Consider the following 19,209-nt stretch of genomic DNA (forward strand, 5'->3'; position numbering starts at 1 on the left):
GTTTCCGCCACCCGATATCCGGTATTACTGGGATATTCTGGGCAGCGGAGGAACGGTAAATTCACATTTCCATGGAGCCCCATACGTAAGCTCATAATCGGTAAAAATGTGCAATTGCACGCTAGTAGGCCGGCATAAACATTCACCTGTCTGCTGGCATGTACATAGGCAAGCAGCACACCATTTCTTACTCGCCAAGCAATTATCACTTGCCAGTGGTGAGTGCACATTGTCAGGTTTGTAAAATTGTATACAAGCTTAAGGTATGCAGAACCCGCATTTTCCCTCTCTAGCATTCGTAAGTGTACAAATGTATTTACTGCACAAAGAATTATATCACAATACATCCATCAAGTCATCTGTCTATGGAGAGCTTGTATTATTAGAGATATATTTCCAAAAGTAATATATACTTATACAGATCACAAACGAATTTTGCTGCATTATAATTTTTACAAAAAGTGTTACAAATCAAATGTCAAATATTCATGATATAACACAATCGAGAACATGCAAATTATACTTTTTCCAATTAAATATAGTCTTTGGAATTACCACCAGAAAATAAACCATTTAAACACATATGCATTTCTGAAGTCTGGCAGTAATAGTCACTTACATCACAATCATTTGGAGATATATATTACAAATGACGATCTACATGTTGCGGCGCTACTCCATAATTTTGGCAGATGCCTTCATCAGGATCCTAAATATAATCTATGGACATTGGTGTCAACAGGGAAACATGAACACTATAGAGAAACATATCCACATACACACATTAGTGGAAGGAAGGGAAATGATCTGTGTAGTTTATTACACAGTGGCACATAGCACACTCAGCCCCAGGATTGCCAGGTATGTGTTCCGGTGACTGAAGTGCATCCTGCGACAATGCTTCATATATAATCCAGGTACATTCGAGGCGGTGCATGCAGTTGATCAGATGACGTTAATCATCATCTTTGATTTGTTGTATCGGCAACTTTGATTAGACATTTTGTATTTAGACTTAGGACCATTTGGGTATTTTTGGGAGAATAAAGCATATAATTATAGACATACCTGGAGCAAGACTTGATTAATTGCTCTGTGAGCCAATGATCATTCTGACCCAAGGGAAACTGATATATCCAGGTGCCTAGCTTCACCCACGGCTCTCCAGGTGCAACACCAGCAACACATGCTGCACCTTTATCCAAGTGACTAGCTTCACCAGCGGCTCTCCAGGTGCAACACCAGAAACACATGCTGCACCTTTATCCAGGTGACTAGCTTCACCAGTGCCTCTCCAGGTGCAACACATGCTGTACCTTTATCCAGGTGACTAGCTTCACCAGCGGCTCTCCAGGTGCAACACCAGCAACACATGCTGCACCTTTATCCAGGTGACTAGCTTCACCAGCAACTCTCCAGGTGCAACACAAGAAACACATGCTGCACCTTTATCCAGGTGACTAGCTTCACCCACGGCTCTCCAGGTGCAACACCAGAAACACATGCTGCACCTTTATCCAGGTGACTAGCTTCACCAGTGCCTCTCCAGGTGCAACACATGCTGCACCTTTATCCAGGTGACTAGCTTCACCAGTGGCTCTCCAGGTGCAAGCCCAGAAACACATGCTGCACCTTTATCCAGGTGACTAGCTTCACCAGCAACTCTCCAGGTGCAACACAAGAAACACATGCTGCACCTTTATCCAGGTGACTAGCTTCACCAGCGGCTCTCCAGGTGCAACACCAGCAACACATGCTGCACCTTTTTCCAGGTGACTAGCTTCACCAGCGGCTCTCCAGGTGCAACACCAGAAACACATGCTGCACCTTTATCCAGGTGACTAGCTTCACCCGCGGCTCTCCAGGTGCAACACCAGAAACACATGCTGCAGCTTTATCCAGGTGACTAGATTCACCAGCGGCTCTCCAGTTGCAACACCAGAAACACATGCTGCACCTTTATCCAGGTGACTACATGCTGCACCTTTATCCAGGTGACTAGCTTCACCAGCGGCTCTCCAGGTGCAACACCAGCAACACATGCTGCACCTTTATCCAGGTGACTAGCTTCACCAGCGGCTCTCCAGGTGCAACACCAGCAACACATGCTGCACCTTTATCCAGGTGACTAGCTTCACCAGCGGCTCTCCAGGCGCAACACCAGCAACACATGCTGCACCTTTATCCAGGTGACTAGCTTCACCAGCGGCTCTCCAGGCGCAACACCAGCAACAGATGCTGCACCTTTCTCCAGGTGACTAGCTTCACCAGCAACTCTCCAGGCGCAACACCAGCAATACATGCTGCACCTTTATCCAGGTGACTAGCTTCACCAGCGGCTCTCCAAGCGCAACACCAGCAACACATGCTGCACCTTTATCCAGGTGACTAGCTTCACCAGCGGCTCTCCAGGTGCAACACCAGCAACACATGCTGCACCTTTATCCAGGTGACTAGCTTCACCAGCGGCTCTCCAGGTGCAACACATGCTGCTCGTTTATCCAGGTGACTAGCTTCACCAGCGGCTCTCCAGGTGCAACACCAGAAACACATGCTGAACCTTTCTCCAGATGACTAGCTTCACCAGCAACTCTCCAGGTGCAACACATGCTGCACCTTTATCCAGGTGACTAGCTTCACCAGCGGCTCTCCAGGTGCAACACCAGCAACACATGCTGCACCTTTATCCAGGTGACTAGCTTCGCCAGCGGCTCTCCAGGTGCAACACCAGTAACACATGCTGCACCTTTATCCAGGTGACTAGCTTCACCAGCAGCTCTCCAGGTGCAATACATGCTGTACCTTTATCCATGTGACTAGCTTCACCAGCGGCTCTCTAGGTGCAACACATGCTGCACCTTTATCCAGGTGACTAGCTTCACCAGCGGCTCTCCAGGTGCAACACCAGCAAAACATGCTGCACCTTTCTCCATGTGACTAGCTTCACCAGCAACCCTCCAGGTGCAGCACATGCTGCACCTTTATGCAGGTGACTAGCTTCACCAGCAACTCTCCAGGTGCAACACCAGCAACACATGCTGCACCTTTATCCAGGCGACTAGCTTCACCAGCGGCTTTCCAGGTGCAACACGAGCAACACATGCTGCACCTTTATCCAGGTGACTAGCTTCACCAGCGGCTCTCCAGGTGCAACACCAGCAACACTTGCTGCACCTTTATCCAGGTGATTAGCTTCACCAGTGCCTCTCCAGGTGCAACACCAGCAACAGATGCTGCACCTTTCTCCAGGTGACTAGCTTCAACAGCAACTCTCCAGGTGCAACACATGCTGCACCTTTATCCAGGTGACTAGCTTCACCAGCGGCTCTCCAGGTGCAACACCAGCAACACATGCTGCACCTTTATCCAGGTGACTAGCTTCACCAGTGCCTCTCCAAGTGCAACACCAGCAACAGATGCTGCACCTTTCTCCAGGTGACTAGCTTCACCAGCATCTTTCCAGGTGCAACACATGCTGCACCTTTATCCGGGTGACTAGCTTCACCAGTGCCTCTCCAGGTGCAACACCAGCAACAGATGCTGCACCTTTCTCCAGGTGACTAGCTTCACCAGCAACTCTCCAGGTGCAACACATGCTGCACCTTTATCCAGGAGACAAGCTTCACCAGCGGCTCTCCAGGTGCAACACCAGCAACACATGCTGCACCTTTATCCAGGTGACTAGCTTCACCAGTGCCTCTCCAGGTGCAACACCAGCAACAGATGCTGCACCTTTCTCCAGGTGACTAGCTTCACCAGCAACTCTCCAGGTGCAACACATGCTGCACCTTTATCCAGGTGACTAGCTTCACCAGCGGCTCTCCAGGTGCAACACCAGCAACACATGCTGCACCTTTATCCAGGTGACTAGCTTCACCAGCGGCTCTCCAGGTGCAACACATGCTGCACCTTTATCCATGTGACTAGCTTCACCAGCGGCTCTCTAGGTGCAACACATGCTGCAACTTTATACAGGTGACTAGCTTCACCAGCAGCTCTCCAGGTGCAACACCAGCAACACATGCTGCACCTTTCTCCAGGTGACTAGCTTCACCAGCAACCCTCCAAGTGCAACACATGCTGCACCTTTATCCAGGTGACTAGCTTCACCAGTGGCTCTCCAGGGGCAACACATGCTGCACCTTTATCCAGGTGACTAGCTTCACCAACAGCTCTCCAGGTGCAACACATGCTGCACCTTTATGTAGGTGACTAGCTTCACCTGCAACTCTCCGGGTGCAACACCAGCAACACATGCTGCACCTTTATCCAGGTGACTAGCTTCACCAGCGGCTCTCCAGGCGCAACACCAGCAACAGCTGCTGCACCTTTCTCCAGGTGGCTAGCTTCACCAGCAACTCTCCAGGTGCAAGACCAGCAACACATGCTGCACCTTTATCCAGGTGGCTAGCTTCACCAGCGGCTCTCCAGGTGCAACACCAGCAACATATGCTGCACCTTTATCCAGGTGACTAGCTTCACCAGCGGCTCTCCAGACGCAACACCAGCAACATATGCTGCACCTTTCTCTAGGTGACTAGCTTCACCAGCGGCTCTCCAGGTGCAACACCAGCAAGAGATGCTGCACCTTTCTCCAGGTGACTAGCTTCACCAGCGGCTCTCCAGGTGCAACACCAGCAACAGATGCTGCACCTTTCTCCAGGTGACTACCTTAACCAGCAACTCTCCATGTGCAACACCAGCAGCACATGCTGCACCTTTCTCCAGGTGACTAGCTTCACCAGCGGCTCTCCAGGGGCAACACATGCTGCACCTTTATCCAGGTGACTAGCTTCACCAGCAGCTCTCCAGGTGCAACACATGCTGCACCTTTATCCAGGTGACTAGCTTCACCAGCGGCTCTCCAGGTGCAACACCAGAAACACATGCTGAACCTTTCTCCAGGTGACTAGCTTCACCAGCGGCTCTCCAGGTGCAACACCAGCAACATATGCTGCACCTTTATCCAGGTGACTAGCTTCACCAGCGGCTCTCCAGGTGCAACACCAGCAGCACATGCTGCACCTTTATCCAGGTGGCTAGCTTCACCAGCGGCTCTCCAGGTGCAACACCAGCAACATATGCTGCACCTTTATCCAGGTGACTAGCTTCACCAGCGGCTCTCCAGGTGCAACACCAGCAGCACATGCTGCACCTTTATCCAGGTGACTAGCTTCACCAGCGGCTCTCCAGGTGCAACACCAGCAACATATGCTGCACCTTTATCCAGGTGACTAGCTTCACCAGCGGCTCTCAAGGTACAACATCAGAAACACTTGCTGCACCTTTATCCAGGTGACTAGCTTCACCAGCGGCTATCCAGGGGCAGCACATGCTGCACCTTTATCCAGGTGACTAGCTTCACCAGCGGCTCTCCAGGTGCAACACCAGCAGCACATGCTGCACCTTTATCCATGTGACTAGCTTCACCAGCGGCTCTCCAGGTGCAACACCAGCAGCACATGCTGCACCTTTATCCAGGTGGCTAGCTTCACCAGAGGCTCTCCAGGTGCAACACCAGCAACACATGCTGCACCTTTATCCAGGTGACTAGCTTCACCAGCGGCTCTCCAGGTGCAACACCAGCAGCACATGCTGCACCTTTATCCAGGTGACTAGCTTCACCAGCGGCTCTCCAGGTGCAACACCAGCAGCACATGCTGCACCTTTATCCAGGTGACTAGCTTCACCCGCGGCTCTCCAGGTGCAACATCAGAAACACATGCTGCACCTTTATCCAGGTGACTAGCTTCACCAGCAACTCTCCAGGTGCAACACATGCTGCACCTTTATCCAGGTGACTAGCTTCACCAGCGGCTCTCCAGGTGCAACACCAGCAACACATGCTGCACCTTTATCCAGGTGACTAGCTTCACCAGCGGCTCTCCAGGTGCAACACATGCTGCACCTTTATCCATGTGACTAGCTTCACCAGCGGCTCTCTAGGTGCAACACATGCTGCAACTTTATACAGGTGACTAGCTTCACCAGCAGCTCTCCAGGTGCAACACCAGCAACACATGCTGCACCTTTCTCCAGGTGACTAGCTTCACCAGCAACCCTCCAAGTGCAACACATACTGCACCTTTATCCAGGTGACTAGCTTCACCAGTGGCTCTCCAGGGGCAACACATGCTGCACCTTTATCCAGGTGACTAGCTTCACCAACAGCTCTCCAGGTGCAACACATGCTGCACCTTTATGTAGGTGACTAGCTTCACCTGCAACTCTCCGGGTGCAACACCAGCAACACATGCTGCACCTTTATCCAGGTGACTAGCTTCACCAGCGGCTCTCCAGGCGCAACACCAGCAACAGCTGCTGCACCTTTCTCCAGGTGGCTAGCTTCACCAGCAACTCTCCAGGTGCAAGACCAGCAACACATGCTGCACCTTTATCCAGGTGGCTAGCTTCACCAGCGGCTCTCCAGGTGCAACACCAGCAACATATGCTGCACCTTTATCCAGGTGACTAGCTTCACCAGCGGCTCTCCAGACGCAACACCAGCAACATATGCTGCACCTTTCTCTAGGTGACTAGCTTCACCAGCGGCTCTCCAGGTGCAACACCAGCAAGAGATGCTGCACCTTTCTCCAGGTGACTAGCTTCACCAGCGGCTCTCCAGGTGCAACACCAGCAACAGATGCTGCACCTTTCTCCAGGTGACTACCTTAACCAGCAACTCTCCATGTGCAACACCAGCAGCACATGCTGCACCTTTCTCCAGGTGACTAGCTTCACCAGCGGCTCTCCAGGGGCAACACATGCTGCACCTTTATCCAGATGACTAGCTTCACCAGCAGCTCTCCAGGTGCAACACATGCTGCACCTTTATCCAGGTGACTAGCTTCACCAGCGGCTCTCCAGGTGCAACACCAGAAACACATGCTGAACCTTTCTCCAGGTGACTAGCTTCACCAGCGGCTCTCCAGGTGCAACACCAGCAACATATGCTGCACCTTTATCCAGGTGACTAGCTTCACCAGCGGCTCTCCAGGTGCAACACCAGCAGCACATGCTGCACCTTTATCCAGGTGGCTAGCTTCACCAGCGGCTCTCCAGGTGCAACACCAGCAACATATGCTGCACCTTTATCCAGGTGACTAGCTTCACCAGCGGCTCTCCAGGTGCAACACCAGCAGCACATGCTGCACCTTTATCCAGGTGACTAGCTTCACCAGCGGCTCTCCAGGTGCAACACCAGCAACATATGCTGCACCTTTATCCAGGTGACTAGCTTCACCAGCGGCTCTCCAGGTACAACATCAGAAACACTTGCTGCACCTTTATCCAGGTGACTAGCTTCACCAGCGGCTATCCAGGGGCAGCACATGCTGCACCTTTATCCAGGTGACTAGCTTCACCAGCGGCTCTCCAGGTGCAACACCAGCAGCACATGCTGCACCTTTATCCATGTGACTAGCTTCACCAGCGGCTCTCCAGGTGCAACACCAGCAGCACATGCTGCACCTTTATCCAGGTGGCTAGCTTCACCAGAGGCTCTCCAGGTGCAACACCAGCAGCACATGCTGCACCTTTATCCAGGTGACTAGCTTCACCAGCGGCTCTCCAGGTGCAACACCAGCAGCACATGCTGCACCTTTATCCAGGTGACTAGCTTCACCAGCGGCTCTCCAGGTGCAACACCAGCAGCACATGCTGCACCTTTATCCAGGTGACTAGCTTCACCCGCGGCTCTCCAGGTGCAACATCAGAAACACATGCTGCACCTTTATCCAGGTGACTAGCTTCACCAGCGGCTCTCCAGGTGCAACACCAGCAACACATGCTGCACCTTTATCCAGGTGACTAGCTTCACCAGCGGCTCTCCAGGCGCAACACCAGCAGCATATGCTGCACCTTTCTCCAGGTGACTAGCTTCACCAGCGGCTCTCCAGGCGCAACACCAGCAGCACATGCTGCACCTTTATCCAGGTGGCTAGGTTCACCAGCGGCTCTCCAGGCGCAACACCAGCAGCACATGCTGCACCTTTATCCAGGTGGCTAGGTTCACCAGCGGCTCTCCAGGCGCAACACCAGCTGCACATGCATGCACCTTTATCCAGGTGGCTAGGTTCACCAGCGGCTCTCCAGGCGCAACACCAGCAACACATGCTGCAACTTTATATGGGAAATGCATGGGCCCAAATAGGGGCCACAAATAAAGACACTGCAGAAGTTGAATTAAAGTAACAGTCCCTACTGTAAAAGGGAGACGTGACCCTAAGCCAGTACGATCAAAAATAATCCAAAGGGCCAAATAATCACTGCACCTCTTTGCAAGCAAAAAAAGGTTTATTACATGCAATAAGTTCTCAGATGGTCCAGTAGAACCAAAATGATAAGGAGTTTGTCAGGCCCCAAGAAGTTACAGGTTATATAGCAGAAAAACACATATTAGCATACATAGGTGACACAGTCATCCCACCACTCTCATTGGCTACCACCTATATGAGATGCTAATATCCCCCTATAGTCCCTTGACCGATTGGCCACACCATATCCCCTTCCCCTAAACATGTGGCTCCCTACATAGTGACCATTGAGTCCTAATACATGATTGACTACAAGTATACTGATACACTAATGAATTTACCGTCACATGATATCCACCCCTCGGACCCAGACCCTTTCAAAGTAAGACTGGCGAGGCCAACTCTGCTTTAATAAGATAATAGGCATTCTCATTATGCCAGACAACATGACGCACACAGGCTGCACCCCCGACCTTGTACTAAATTTACTGGCATCACCTCTGCTTCTCCTATTCCAAATCACCGACCGTTCCAGACACGGCACCCCCTTATCTCCTTAAAACCTCAGGTGCCCAGTAGTGACGTGACCAGGGCACCACTCTCAGGCTTCAACTTCAGGGCTGTATTTGCTTTTGTTACACGCCTATTTGTAGTTCAAATGGGATGACCATTCTTTGGGTGAGGGCAGTAGTGACTTTTATTTCCCAAGTCCGTTTTAAGTGTTGATGACCGTGATGTCATCAACAAAGAAACAGACCTGGGAAAGTATGGTGCGGCACCGGGGCGCACAGCGAGGTAAGTTTCTTTATTTTTATAAATAAATCAAACCAGTCGGACCCGAGTAGTAAACTACATGACTGCTGTGGGGTGGGGGGAAGCGGGCGCTGGCTGGCAGTATCCAGGCTGCGTGGAACGCAGGCTCGTACCATACAATACAGCCCACTTTCTGAGCATCCATATTGATCAGCGACACCTTTCAGGGTGCTAATGCTTCATAAACTACTGAAAATGTAGAGGTGCAGCACACTTTGTTTGCACTATAACACATTAACTCCACAGTGCACGTGTCTAAAGCACTCATGATGTCTGCCTGCTGCTAATTTGCATTTCCCTCCAAAAAATGCTCATTTGTTCAACACCCCCAAACCTAAATCGATGCCTCAGTCGTTGCTGATGTGGAGTTTGCCGTCACAGCGAAAGCCACTTCTTCCCCCTCACGATTTAAGCTTGGCCTACTAATCCTGTTCACTTTCACATCTCAGGCCATAGCCTGCCTCTGTTTTGTAGAGTACTGTGCTGATTTCTGGTCAGCCTGCCTCTGTTTTGCAGAATACTGTGCTGATTTCTGGTCAGACTTCGATGGCTCAGCAGTTTCCCCCACTGCAGTAGGAAAGCTTAGTGCTACTTCTATGCTTCTTTGACATGTTATATGTGTTTCTTGGTCTTTGGCCTTGTTAATGCAGATGCTTTGCTCCAGTTGAAGGAAGAATACTTCTGAAAAAGAAGACTTCCAATTTTGCTCGAGTACTTCAATAGGTTGGATAGGGTTCTTTATTCCATTGGTGACATATGGGCTCAAGTAGATGGAGCATACCCTGATGATGGACTTGAGGTCAGAAATGCATTGGCCACTGATTCTGCCACCTCAGCCATGAGGTGGACACAATATGGAATATTAAAGAACATGATTAAGAAGATAAATTGACTTTTCACATGATTTTGTTGTAACGGTTTGAATTGTGGTAGTATTTACTAGCAGGGATAGTCCCCAGTTCTGATGACACATATCAGTTTCCTCCTACATTTTGTATAAATCATAAATTGCATGCAGGGGGGCCGTCAACATTACCTCTTTGTGAGATTTTCAACTTTTGTGACCCAGAATGCAAAAGTGAAATAGAAAATGAGGCGTAATCGCACTATGCTTCACTTGTGCACTCCATCTTACAAAGTGCAAATGGTGATTGCAAATTATGCAGGTGCTAAAACCAGACACATTCTACAGAAATGCACTGGTTTTAAGTTAGCATGAAAAACTTGTACTGGCATAAAACCAAGCCGTTTGGCGGGCGGGAAATGGAGGAGGAGACATACTTCCTCTCCTGTCTCCCACTCCGCCAGCAAAATGTGGCAAAGATGTCCTAATTCAGTAAAGTGAGGAACAAAAGTATTAGGTCTTGGTTTTACGCCTCACTTTACTATTCCAGAACGTGGAAAATGAGCCAGCTGTGTCTTATCTGCAAACATTGGGAGCCCCTAGAAGTGACAATTAAGTTCACGCTATTAATAGAAAGCCTCTTCCATTGAGGCAGAGTTAATGTTTTTAGGTGTGAAATTGTGTCTTTAGGCTCCTCTGTTCGTGATCCCTCCTGCTGTCATCTAGGATTGGGTTATTGCAGCACTGCACCTGCCACCGTTAACCCTCACTCGATTTTAACAGGTGGATATTGTGAAGGCATCATGAAGTAGGACTCAGACAAAAGGAAGTTCAGAAATTCTTCCAGCTCTTGGCTTAGGATCAGCTTCCGCATGCCCAAATTCAAAACAGTTCACAAGAAATCGGGATTCCCTTCCCCAAGAGTTCAAATCTTCCAGCTTTCAAAACCAACACAATTCCTTGGGACACTATTCAGATCTTTTGTCATCAGTACTTCTCACAAGATATCAGGGTTCCCTTCCCGAGAGTTTAAATCTTAAAGCCTTTCAAAACAACGCAATTCCTTGGGAAACTTCCCAGCTCGTTTGTCATCAGTACTTCTAACAAGATATCAGGGATCCCTTCCCAGAGATTTCAAATCTTAAAGCTTTTCAAAACAACACAATTCCTTGGGAAACTTCCTAGCTCGTTTGTCATCAGCACTTTTCACTGCTTCCCATAGATTTTTCTGTTTCTTCACTTCAAAATCACATAAGCGGCTGTTGCAAAACACAAAGGGATGCACTCGGTCTAGGTGCAGTTGGTGGACCACACCGTCCACCCATTACAGGTCACACAACTGATACCCCTTCTTGGCTGCTTTCCATCAACAATTGCCCACTGCCTTTCTTTTGACAGTGAAGCTAGAATCTTTCCTCAGTGTCACACTCTTCTAACACTTTACTGTGGCTTGTTTGGCCACCATGCACTTTGTTGCACTTTCTGTATTCTTCTGCTCTTGCCAATACAGGTTTCCTCTTAACCTGCAGTTCCTTGGACTCTTTTAGCTTTGGCCAATGCTTAGTTTCTTATCTCATACCCTTCTTGGTATTCTCTCGGCCTTGCCAACACTTGTGTCTCAAACAATTCATTCTGTGGTATCTGCTGCTTGCACCACCTTGCTTTCGCTCCATTCACAAGTGCTCATAACTTGCTTTTGCTCTGTCCGGCATGCTAAAGTGCTTACAATGTCTTTCAATTCGTTTGGTATTCAAAAGTAGTTGTTCCGGCATTCAAAAGTACTTATAACAACGTTTAGTTTGTTCGATATTCCAAAAACTTTTTTTGGTAATTCCAAAAAGTGCTTATGTCAACTTTCAGTTTGTTCGATATTCAAAAGTGCATATTTCGGCATTCAAAAGTACATATAACAACTTGCAGTTCATTCAATATTCAAAAGCACTTGTTTTGACATTCAAAGAGTGCTTATAACAACTTTCAGTTCGTTCAGTAGTCATAAGTGTCTGTTTCAAGTTCCCAGAGGGCCCCGGTAAGAGTGTTTTCCTATTTCTGCTGACTGGTTGCATACGGCAGCTCCCTTTGGTCTCTTTCCACTCCCCTCTCTTATTTCTGTCTTCCAATAGCTCTACTCTTCCTTTGCGGGGGCCCCAGAGACCACCACTCGCTTTCCTGGAGTCCTGTGGCGTCTTGTGTACTCCGGCACACCACAGCTCCCACTTCGTGCACCCGACAAGGAGGGCTACAGGACTTCCAGACCCTCTCATGCCAGACCTCAGCGTCCCGCTCGTCTGCTCGACACGGCTTCCAGCTCCCGTGTCTCCAGCTCCTCTCTCGTCAGCCTGCACCTCCCCAGCTCGCTTCTCTCCAGCCCGCTTCTCGCTCTTTTGGTGCTGTGCAGAAAGCATTTTTATATCCAGTTTGCATGTTAAGTGACCTCAGGTATGGGTCATTAAGACTATTTGCCTGACCATGGCAGCATCCATTAGGTGGACATGCCTGATTGTCTGCCTCCATAGCCCTCTTCTTCATCTCAGTACAAGAATACCAGAATAAAGGAAGTGTATATAACTCTGATTAGTCTCTTCCTCGTCTTGGTACATGACTGATGTGTGTCTGCATTAACAATATAAGGCTTATATGTATTAATCTCACCCAAAAGAGGATGTGTCCTCCTAGTTGGTCTCTTCATCGTCCCAGTATTGAGGTAGTGTTTCTGGGGAACATTTGAGAGGGAAGAAAAGGAAAAGGGCTGACAGTAGCCTACTAAGGCTTGAGGGATATAGGGTTCATTCTGAAAAGGGAATGGGGGATACCATGTCTCACCTAAGGACATCCTCTCCCCACTCCCCAGGTTTCCTCCACCCAGGTGACCCTCCCTCGCATATCCACCCCCAGAGTTGCGATCCAAAAGCGATGGCCTTTCTCTGGCCACCTGAGGGGAAGATCCAGGGGGTAAAAGAAGTGAGCATACCCTCAGGTTCCTCATAATATATATGCTCACCTGTACAGACGTCACCAGAGATTCTAGTATAGGGGGCAGACTTTATGAGAATCAACATTCATTTCCTCCCCTGCTGCCACAAGTCAACAGACTAGTTTGAACCAGGCAGAGCTCTTCCCCACAGTAGAATGAATATTATGTTGTAGGGTCTTGCATTATTGTATCGTGCAAACGCGCTATACAACACAAGCATGGTCAGTGGAGCTTTGTGACATACCCCTTGCCACTCTCCTGGCCTTTTACTTTCGCTGGGGCTGGAGGATAGTGGCGAGCAGTGATTGATGGAAACATTCTCCACTTTATTTGTATGCTTTTACGTTCTGTAAACGCCCAATACCATCTAAACCAAAACACCTTCCTGCTCTTGATGTAGATGCCATTCACCTCCCCCAGGTCCCATGCCATAGCCTCCTCTCCATGCTTTACTGCTGTAGACTGGTTAGTGCCTCGAATGGATGGACTGGGGACACTGGCACGCAACATTAAAAAGGTACATTTAAGAAAGGCGCAAAAAGTGTGTGTGCTTGCATGCGTCGTTTGTAACATGGGGTGTGTGTTTGTACATGTGGTTTGAGGGAGCTGTGAACCAGCACCATGAATATGGGGGCCCACATCTTAAATAGGATTTACAGTGGCATACTGGCATATATTCTAGGCACCATCTTTAAAGTGTTTTACAGTGGTTACACTAGCATATATTTTTTGCACAGGCAGCATGAAAAAGTGTTTTACAGGGCATTGATGTCATGTGTTATAGACACAGGCATCATGCATATGTGCTTTACAGTGGCAGAGCTGGCATATATTACGGACTGATCAGCATCATGAAAGTTGTTTACAGTGGCAAAACTAACATATATTTGGTCACGGGCAGCATGAGGATGTTTTTAAAAGGCAATTCTGGCATATAACAGACACCAAGAGCACTTGCATCATAGTGGCAATGCTGGCATATAGTGTGGGTACGGGCATCATGAAATGCTGTACAGTGCTCCTGTGTACTGTTTGTGACCTGACCTTTATTTTGGGGCTTTTGTCATAGAACAATCATACAGTGTATGGGTTTGTACCAGTTTTTTCCAAATATTTTGCTTTTAAAATGCACCATTTTAACCCATTATTTAAAGGAAATCCTGTGGGGAGAACTACCACCAAACCCTCAGACATTGGTTCGGGCTCCCTAACTGCTCTTAGTCACTCACACACATTTAGGGAAAATGTTCACGCTCCTCCAAGGAAAAGATCTACAGCCGCCAGTGACTTGTTATCAATTATAATAGAACGGATTCACCAGGATCCTCAGGTCCTTGACAACAGAAGCTGCCTCCACCACTGAGGAGGAGCAGCACTGCTCACCAAGGGAGGTCTACAACAAGTAACAATGGATGTGGAAGTAAAGACTGCTGCTGCCCATGTTTATTCTGAGAGAATGAACCCACAGAGGAAAACTCATTGTGCAAACATTAATGCACTCAACCCCTCAAAAACATGTCCCTGAATTAAAATGAGTCAAACTTTCTTCATCTGATCTTTACTTGTGTTTTATTCTCCTATCTTTTTTTCCAAAACAGTTTAGTTTTTAAAGGATGTAGTGAGTAACAGTGTGCCCACCCTTTCCTTTAAATACTACTTCACACATCAGTGATAAATATGCAGTGAATTAATGTTCTTTTTCATTGGGAGGTTTCAGCAAACCATGCTACATACCACATACAAACCTTTGTCATACATCAGCAACCACAGGGGAACCACAGGTAACTGTGGATTCTCCATTTTTTTAATTGTTATGGAGCAGCCTCTCAGAAAGTCCTGTGTTTAAGTTACAATCTCCTACTACAAGTGTCAGCTTGCAATATGCAAAACCAGATGGTCTGAGAGTGAGGCCAACTATGTACCCCTTTCATAATATATACTTTGTTTTGGGGGCCTCAAAATCATGAAAACATTTGGGTTTTACAAATGTTTTTCAAGGCATTCCACGTTCAAGAAGGCACTGACTGGTCTCCGCTTGCAGCAAATGTAGCATGTTCAATCCCTCTCCATCCCATAGCCGGTAAGATAGCTCAGCGGGTTGAGCGCTTGCTGCTGCGGTCTATTTGTGATCTGCAGGTCGCAGGTTCAAATACCGGCAAGGCCAACTCAGCCTTTCATCCTTCCTTGGTCGATAAATGAGTACCAACTCCGGTTGAGATGATAAATGTATGTAAATATGTTCTCTGTAAAGCGCTTTGGCTTAAGGCTTATATAAATAATAAATCATTATCACCCCTCACTCTTTCAAGCTATCTATGTCTTTATCACCCCCCGGACCCCATTGTTAACGTAACACTCTTAGCAGCATGAAAATATTTTACTGTGGCAATGCTAGCATATTTTCTTTGCACAACGGGAGTCTGAATTGCCTTTGGGCACACCTAATTTTAAAGGGGTGGCAGCATTGGCATATATTGTTGATGCAACTGCACACACATGGCAACTTTCTAAGACACCAAGACTAATAACAACCAGAACCAAATGCTGCAAATGTAAATAAAGACGAATTTAGGAACTGCTACTGTGCTCATTAATGCTCATATGCTATGTTATGTTACTTGGCATTTATAGAGCGCCTTATATATCATTGGTATGACATCAAAGCGCTGGGGTATCATGAACAAACGTTTTTGAAATGTATCAGATGTAAGAATGGAATATCATGTGTGGGGCACACTTTAGCCCGTCCCCTATCTCAACCCCAGAGGGTTGTAGGACATGCCCCCATTTCCGTGACTCCGCCTTGTTGTTTCATTGTCTCACATTGCTGAGGGTTGCCAGTATCTAGCTTTGGAGATTAGCCCTCACCTTTAGCAGGGGGTCAGCCTGTACGAAACGCAGTCGGGCCAGCTCAGCCATCCAACCCTATGAAATTGATACGCTGCAAACCCTTGAATTGGTAATAACCAATGTTATAGGGCTTAGGAGCAGAAGGAATTTGGTAAGCAGGGCTATTTGAAAACCTGACTATATGCATGTGGAAATATGTAGGACATGGAGTTTTTTTACAATGTATGTGTGTATGCATGCAAGTTTCTCGTATCGTAGTTAATACCATCTCTGGGTTGTTTCAAAGCGCTATTTGGGGCAGGAGAAAGGGAGGGGAGTTGTACACGAAACAGACTCAGCGGTAAGTGGTGCTATCCAACAGATCATTAATTAGTACTCTGCCTCTTCACCCACCACCCCACCCCACCCCTTGCTTTCAGACGAAGAGTATGAAGCTCTCAGCAGGCTAGAACAGTACACTGACCGGCTGGTGATATCCGAGGCTAAGCGCCTAGAAGCGGCTGAGCAGAAGGACCCAACGTGTGCTGGCCCAGAAGAGAGGCAACCGGGAACAGGAGAGAGCGCAAGCCCTACACGGAGAACGAGAGGTAATAAACAGCAATACGGTGTGGTGCAGGGCGTGGGCAGAGAGGGCGTAAACAAGTGGGCTACGACAGGGGTCACCCGCACAGAAAAGTGGCATGCCAGCCATAGGCGCCCCTTGAGAGATGTATAAGTAGTCACATGCCCCCCCAGTGGCTGCTTTGCCCCCCCTAATTGGTGGCCGTCTCTCTCCCGTCAACCCCTTCACACCCCCACCCCACCCACCACCAACAAATAACTCTTTACAAGAGACTTAAAGGTGCTCCTTTCCCCAGGCGTCCTCCCTGGGTTTGCAGGCTATATTTGCTCTGCCTGAGGTCTTTCTTTTGGCCTAGAAAGGCACCGCGGGAATCATTTGGGTCATGGATATTACTGACCTGGAGGTCATCATTGATAAAAAGCTGTCTTTCTGCGTTCTGGGCACACTGCTGTTTTCCAAATGTGCATCTTACACTTGTGAAGAAAAAAACAAAAAGACATTTCCAAATTGAAAAATGCTCTTAAAGTTACATTCACTAGTTTTCTTAAAAACGTGTTTCTTATTTTTGTCGAACTAGCACACAAATACCCTAGGAATTTTGTGCTCTTTCCTTTGTATTTTATCACAGGATATATTTTTAAAGCTGCTGTATACTTGTCAACCTGCTTAATCACAAATAAATGCTTCTATTGTGCTGACAGCAGTTATTAGGAGATGAACCTGTGGGTTCATGGGTGTCAGCTTTTGATTTTCACTATGGGGGCAGAAATTCCCCTACCCTCGCCCTGAATATAAGAAAACTACCACCCCAACCCATCCCCTGACCGAACACATTTTAAAGCACTTGTTTTTTTATTAAAGAAATTGCACAAATTCATAAGATTTACAGCCAATATTAAATATATAACATCTTTGCAACAGTCATTCAACCTGATGAGCTACCCTGGTAGCCATCTACTGTAGGACATGTGTGAGGAATTCGACCATCCGCACAGGGAGTGTTTTCTCACCTGGGCTTTTTTTGATTGTTTGATAATGAAAATGAATGATGGGAGATTAACCTCCGAAAATGTGTGAGGCCATTTCCGCACACATTCTTTCTGCTCACCGCACAAAACACATAGTTGTGTACTCCGAGAGGACACAGCCTGCAGCCACCGTCCTCCCCTGTCATGTTCAACTGGAATGTGAAAGCCACGGATACATCAAAGCTTCTCAAGAAGGGGGAAGACACACCTCAATTTGCTATGCAATTCTGTAGGTTTGCTAAATCAAATGGACACTTGTGTAACAAAGTTAGCTATTTAAGTTGTACTCTTCAATGAAAGCAAAGCTCGCCCTGCATTCCTCGCTTGTCCTCTGTGCTCTCTTCCCCCTCTTTTCTCTGTTCACTTCAAGTGTTGATGGAGAGAAAGTGCAGCAGTAACCATTTACTACACTCTTAAGTGCCAAAGGCATGTGTGGGAGTGCTAGGCAAGAATGTCTTTCTTTTTCAAATACTTGCAAGCCAGAAGTAATCTGGAAGATACGTTTAGTAAGCTTTCTATATCCTGTAGAGCAGAGACCAGTGTGTATCAACTTTATATTCTTTAAAAAGACAGTCATGCAATTCCTTTCCTAAAATGTAAGTTGTTACATAATGCATCTTGGAAAAGCGCAGTAATAGTTCAGATTTTTAAAAAAGGGATAAGATCGGAACCCAGGAACTATAGACCTATTGCGCTTCTTGATGTCATAGGCAAGATCTTTGCTACCCAGCTACAAATCCAACTAACTGCATGGATTAAACAGACAGGTTCTTACGATTGCAGACACACAGGCTTTATGAAAGGGGTAGGTTGTGGCCTGAATTTATTAATGCTAAACCTACTTAAAATGGAGGCAATCAAGAATAACAAAAAACATCTACCTGGCATTTGTCGACCTAGTCTCATCTTTATGCTGTATCTGTGCAAAAAATGGACCAAAATTAGAGACCCTGTGCCAGATCACAGTCTGATCTCTCCATAGAATATAGGAAAGACCAAGATTTTTGAACATTCTGCGTTTGAAGTTCAGGAGAAATAAAGGACACTTCACGCATGAGGATAGAGGAGAACCTTTATTAGAACTCTGGTCCACCTATCACATTTTACTTACACCCACCTACATACACCATGGTCTCATGGTATGAACGTCATGGTACCAACCAGGGACCTGTGGGATTTTAAAGAAATCTGCCCGCGAAAGAAACCGAATAAAGCTAAAAAAAAATGTTTCACTTGGAAGACAGTGTTTGTATGATAAAAAGGCAACAAAATGCTACCAAATAATGAATCATAATGTGGGACTACCATGGCTAAGGGAAGATTCGGGTGTTAGACTACCCTTCAGGTCCAGTACGTGGATATCCATTTGTCAACCTACCCCATGCTTTCAACGCAGTTGATCGAAATTTGCTGTGGAAGAAGATGAAGGACCGGAACTGTCCCGAGGGCCTGATTCAAGCAATAAGAGAACTATATTCCAACACCAACATCAAAATCCGGCTTCACCGAAATGGTACACTGTCAGCATCAATAACAACAGAACGTGGAGTAAAACAGGGTTGCCCTTTGGAAGCAGTCTTGTTTAACCACTTTATATCGGATGTCGGAAGATCTTTGAGTGAGAAACATTCTTTCCCCCCAAAAATTAATGGAAATCTGATTGACCTGATACTATACGCAGATGACATTGCTCTCTTGCACTTAACGCTGATAGGCCTTCAATGGAAACTGACAGCTCTGCATAATTACATCAACGAAAATGGCCTTGAAATAAACACTGCAAAAACAGAGATCCTTGTCTTAAAGAACCTGTGTGGGCAAAAGAGGTCACTGAAAGCGAAATTTCATTGGAAAATTGGCCAAGATAATCTGAGATGTGTAAC

The 19,209-nt window shown here is 47.3% G+C and overlaps 1 protein-coding gene across 1 annotated transcript in view; it reads left to right on the plus strand.

Moving 5' to 3' along the window:
• The window catches only part of PPP1R1B (protein phosphatase 1 regulatory inhibitor subunit 1B), a 308,729-nt gene that overhangs the window by 272,846 nt on the left and 16,674 nt on the right, over window positions 1-19,209 (plus strand). The window contains exon 6 of the mRNA XM_069634725.1: window positions 16,156-16,323. Within this exon, the coding sequence (XP_069490826.1) occupies window positions 16,156-16,323 (168 nt within the window). The remainder of the gene's footprint in view (window positions 1-16,155; window positions 16,324-19,209) is intronic.

Source organism: Ambystoma mexicanum, chromosome 13 (genome assembly GCF_040938575.1).
Source record: "Ambystoma mexicanum isolate Mex_15411 chromosome 13, UKY_AmexF1_1, whole genome shotgun sequence".
Classification (NCBI taxonomy): Eukaryota; Metazoa; Chordata; class Amphibia; order Caudata; family Ambystomatidae; genus Ambystoma; species Ambystoma mexicanum.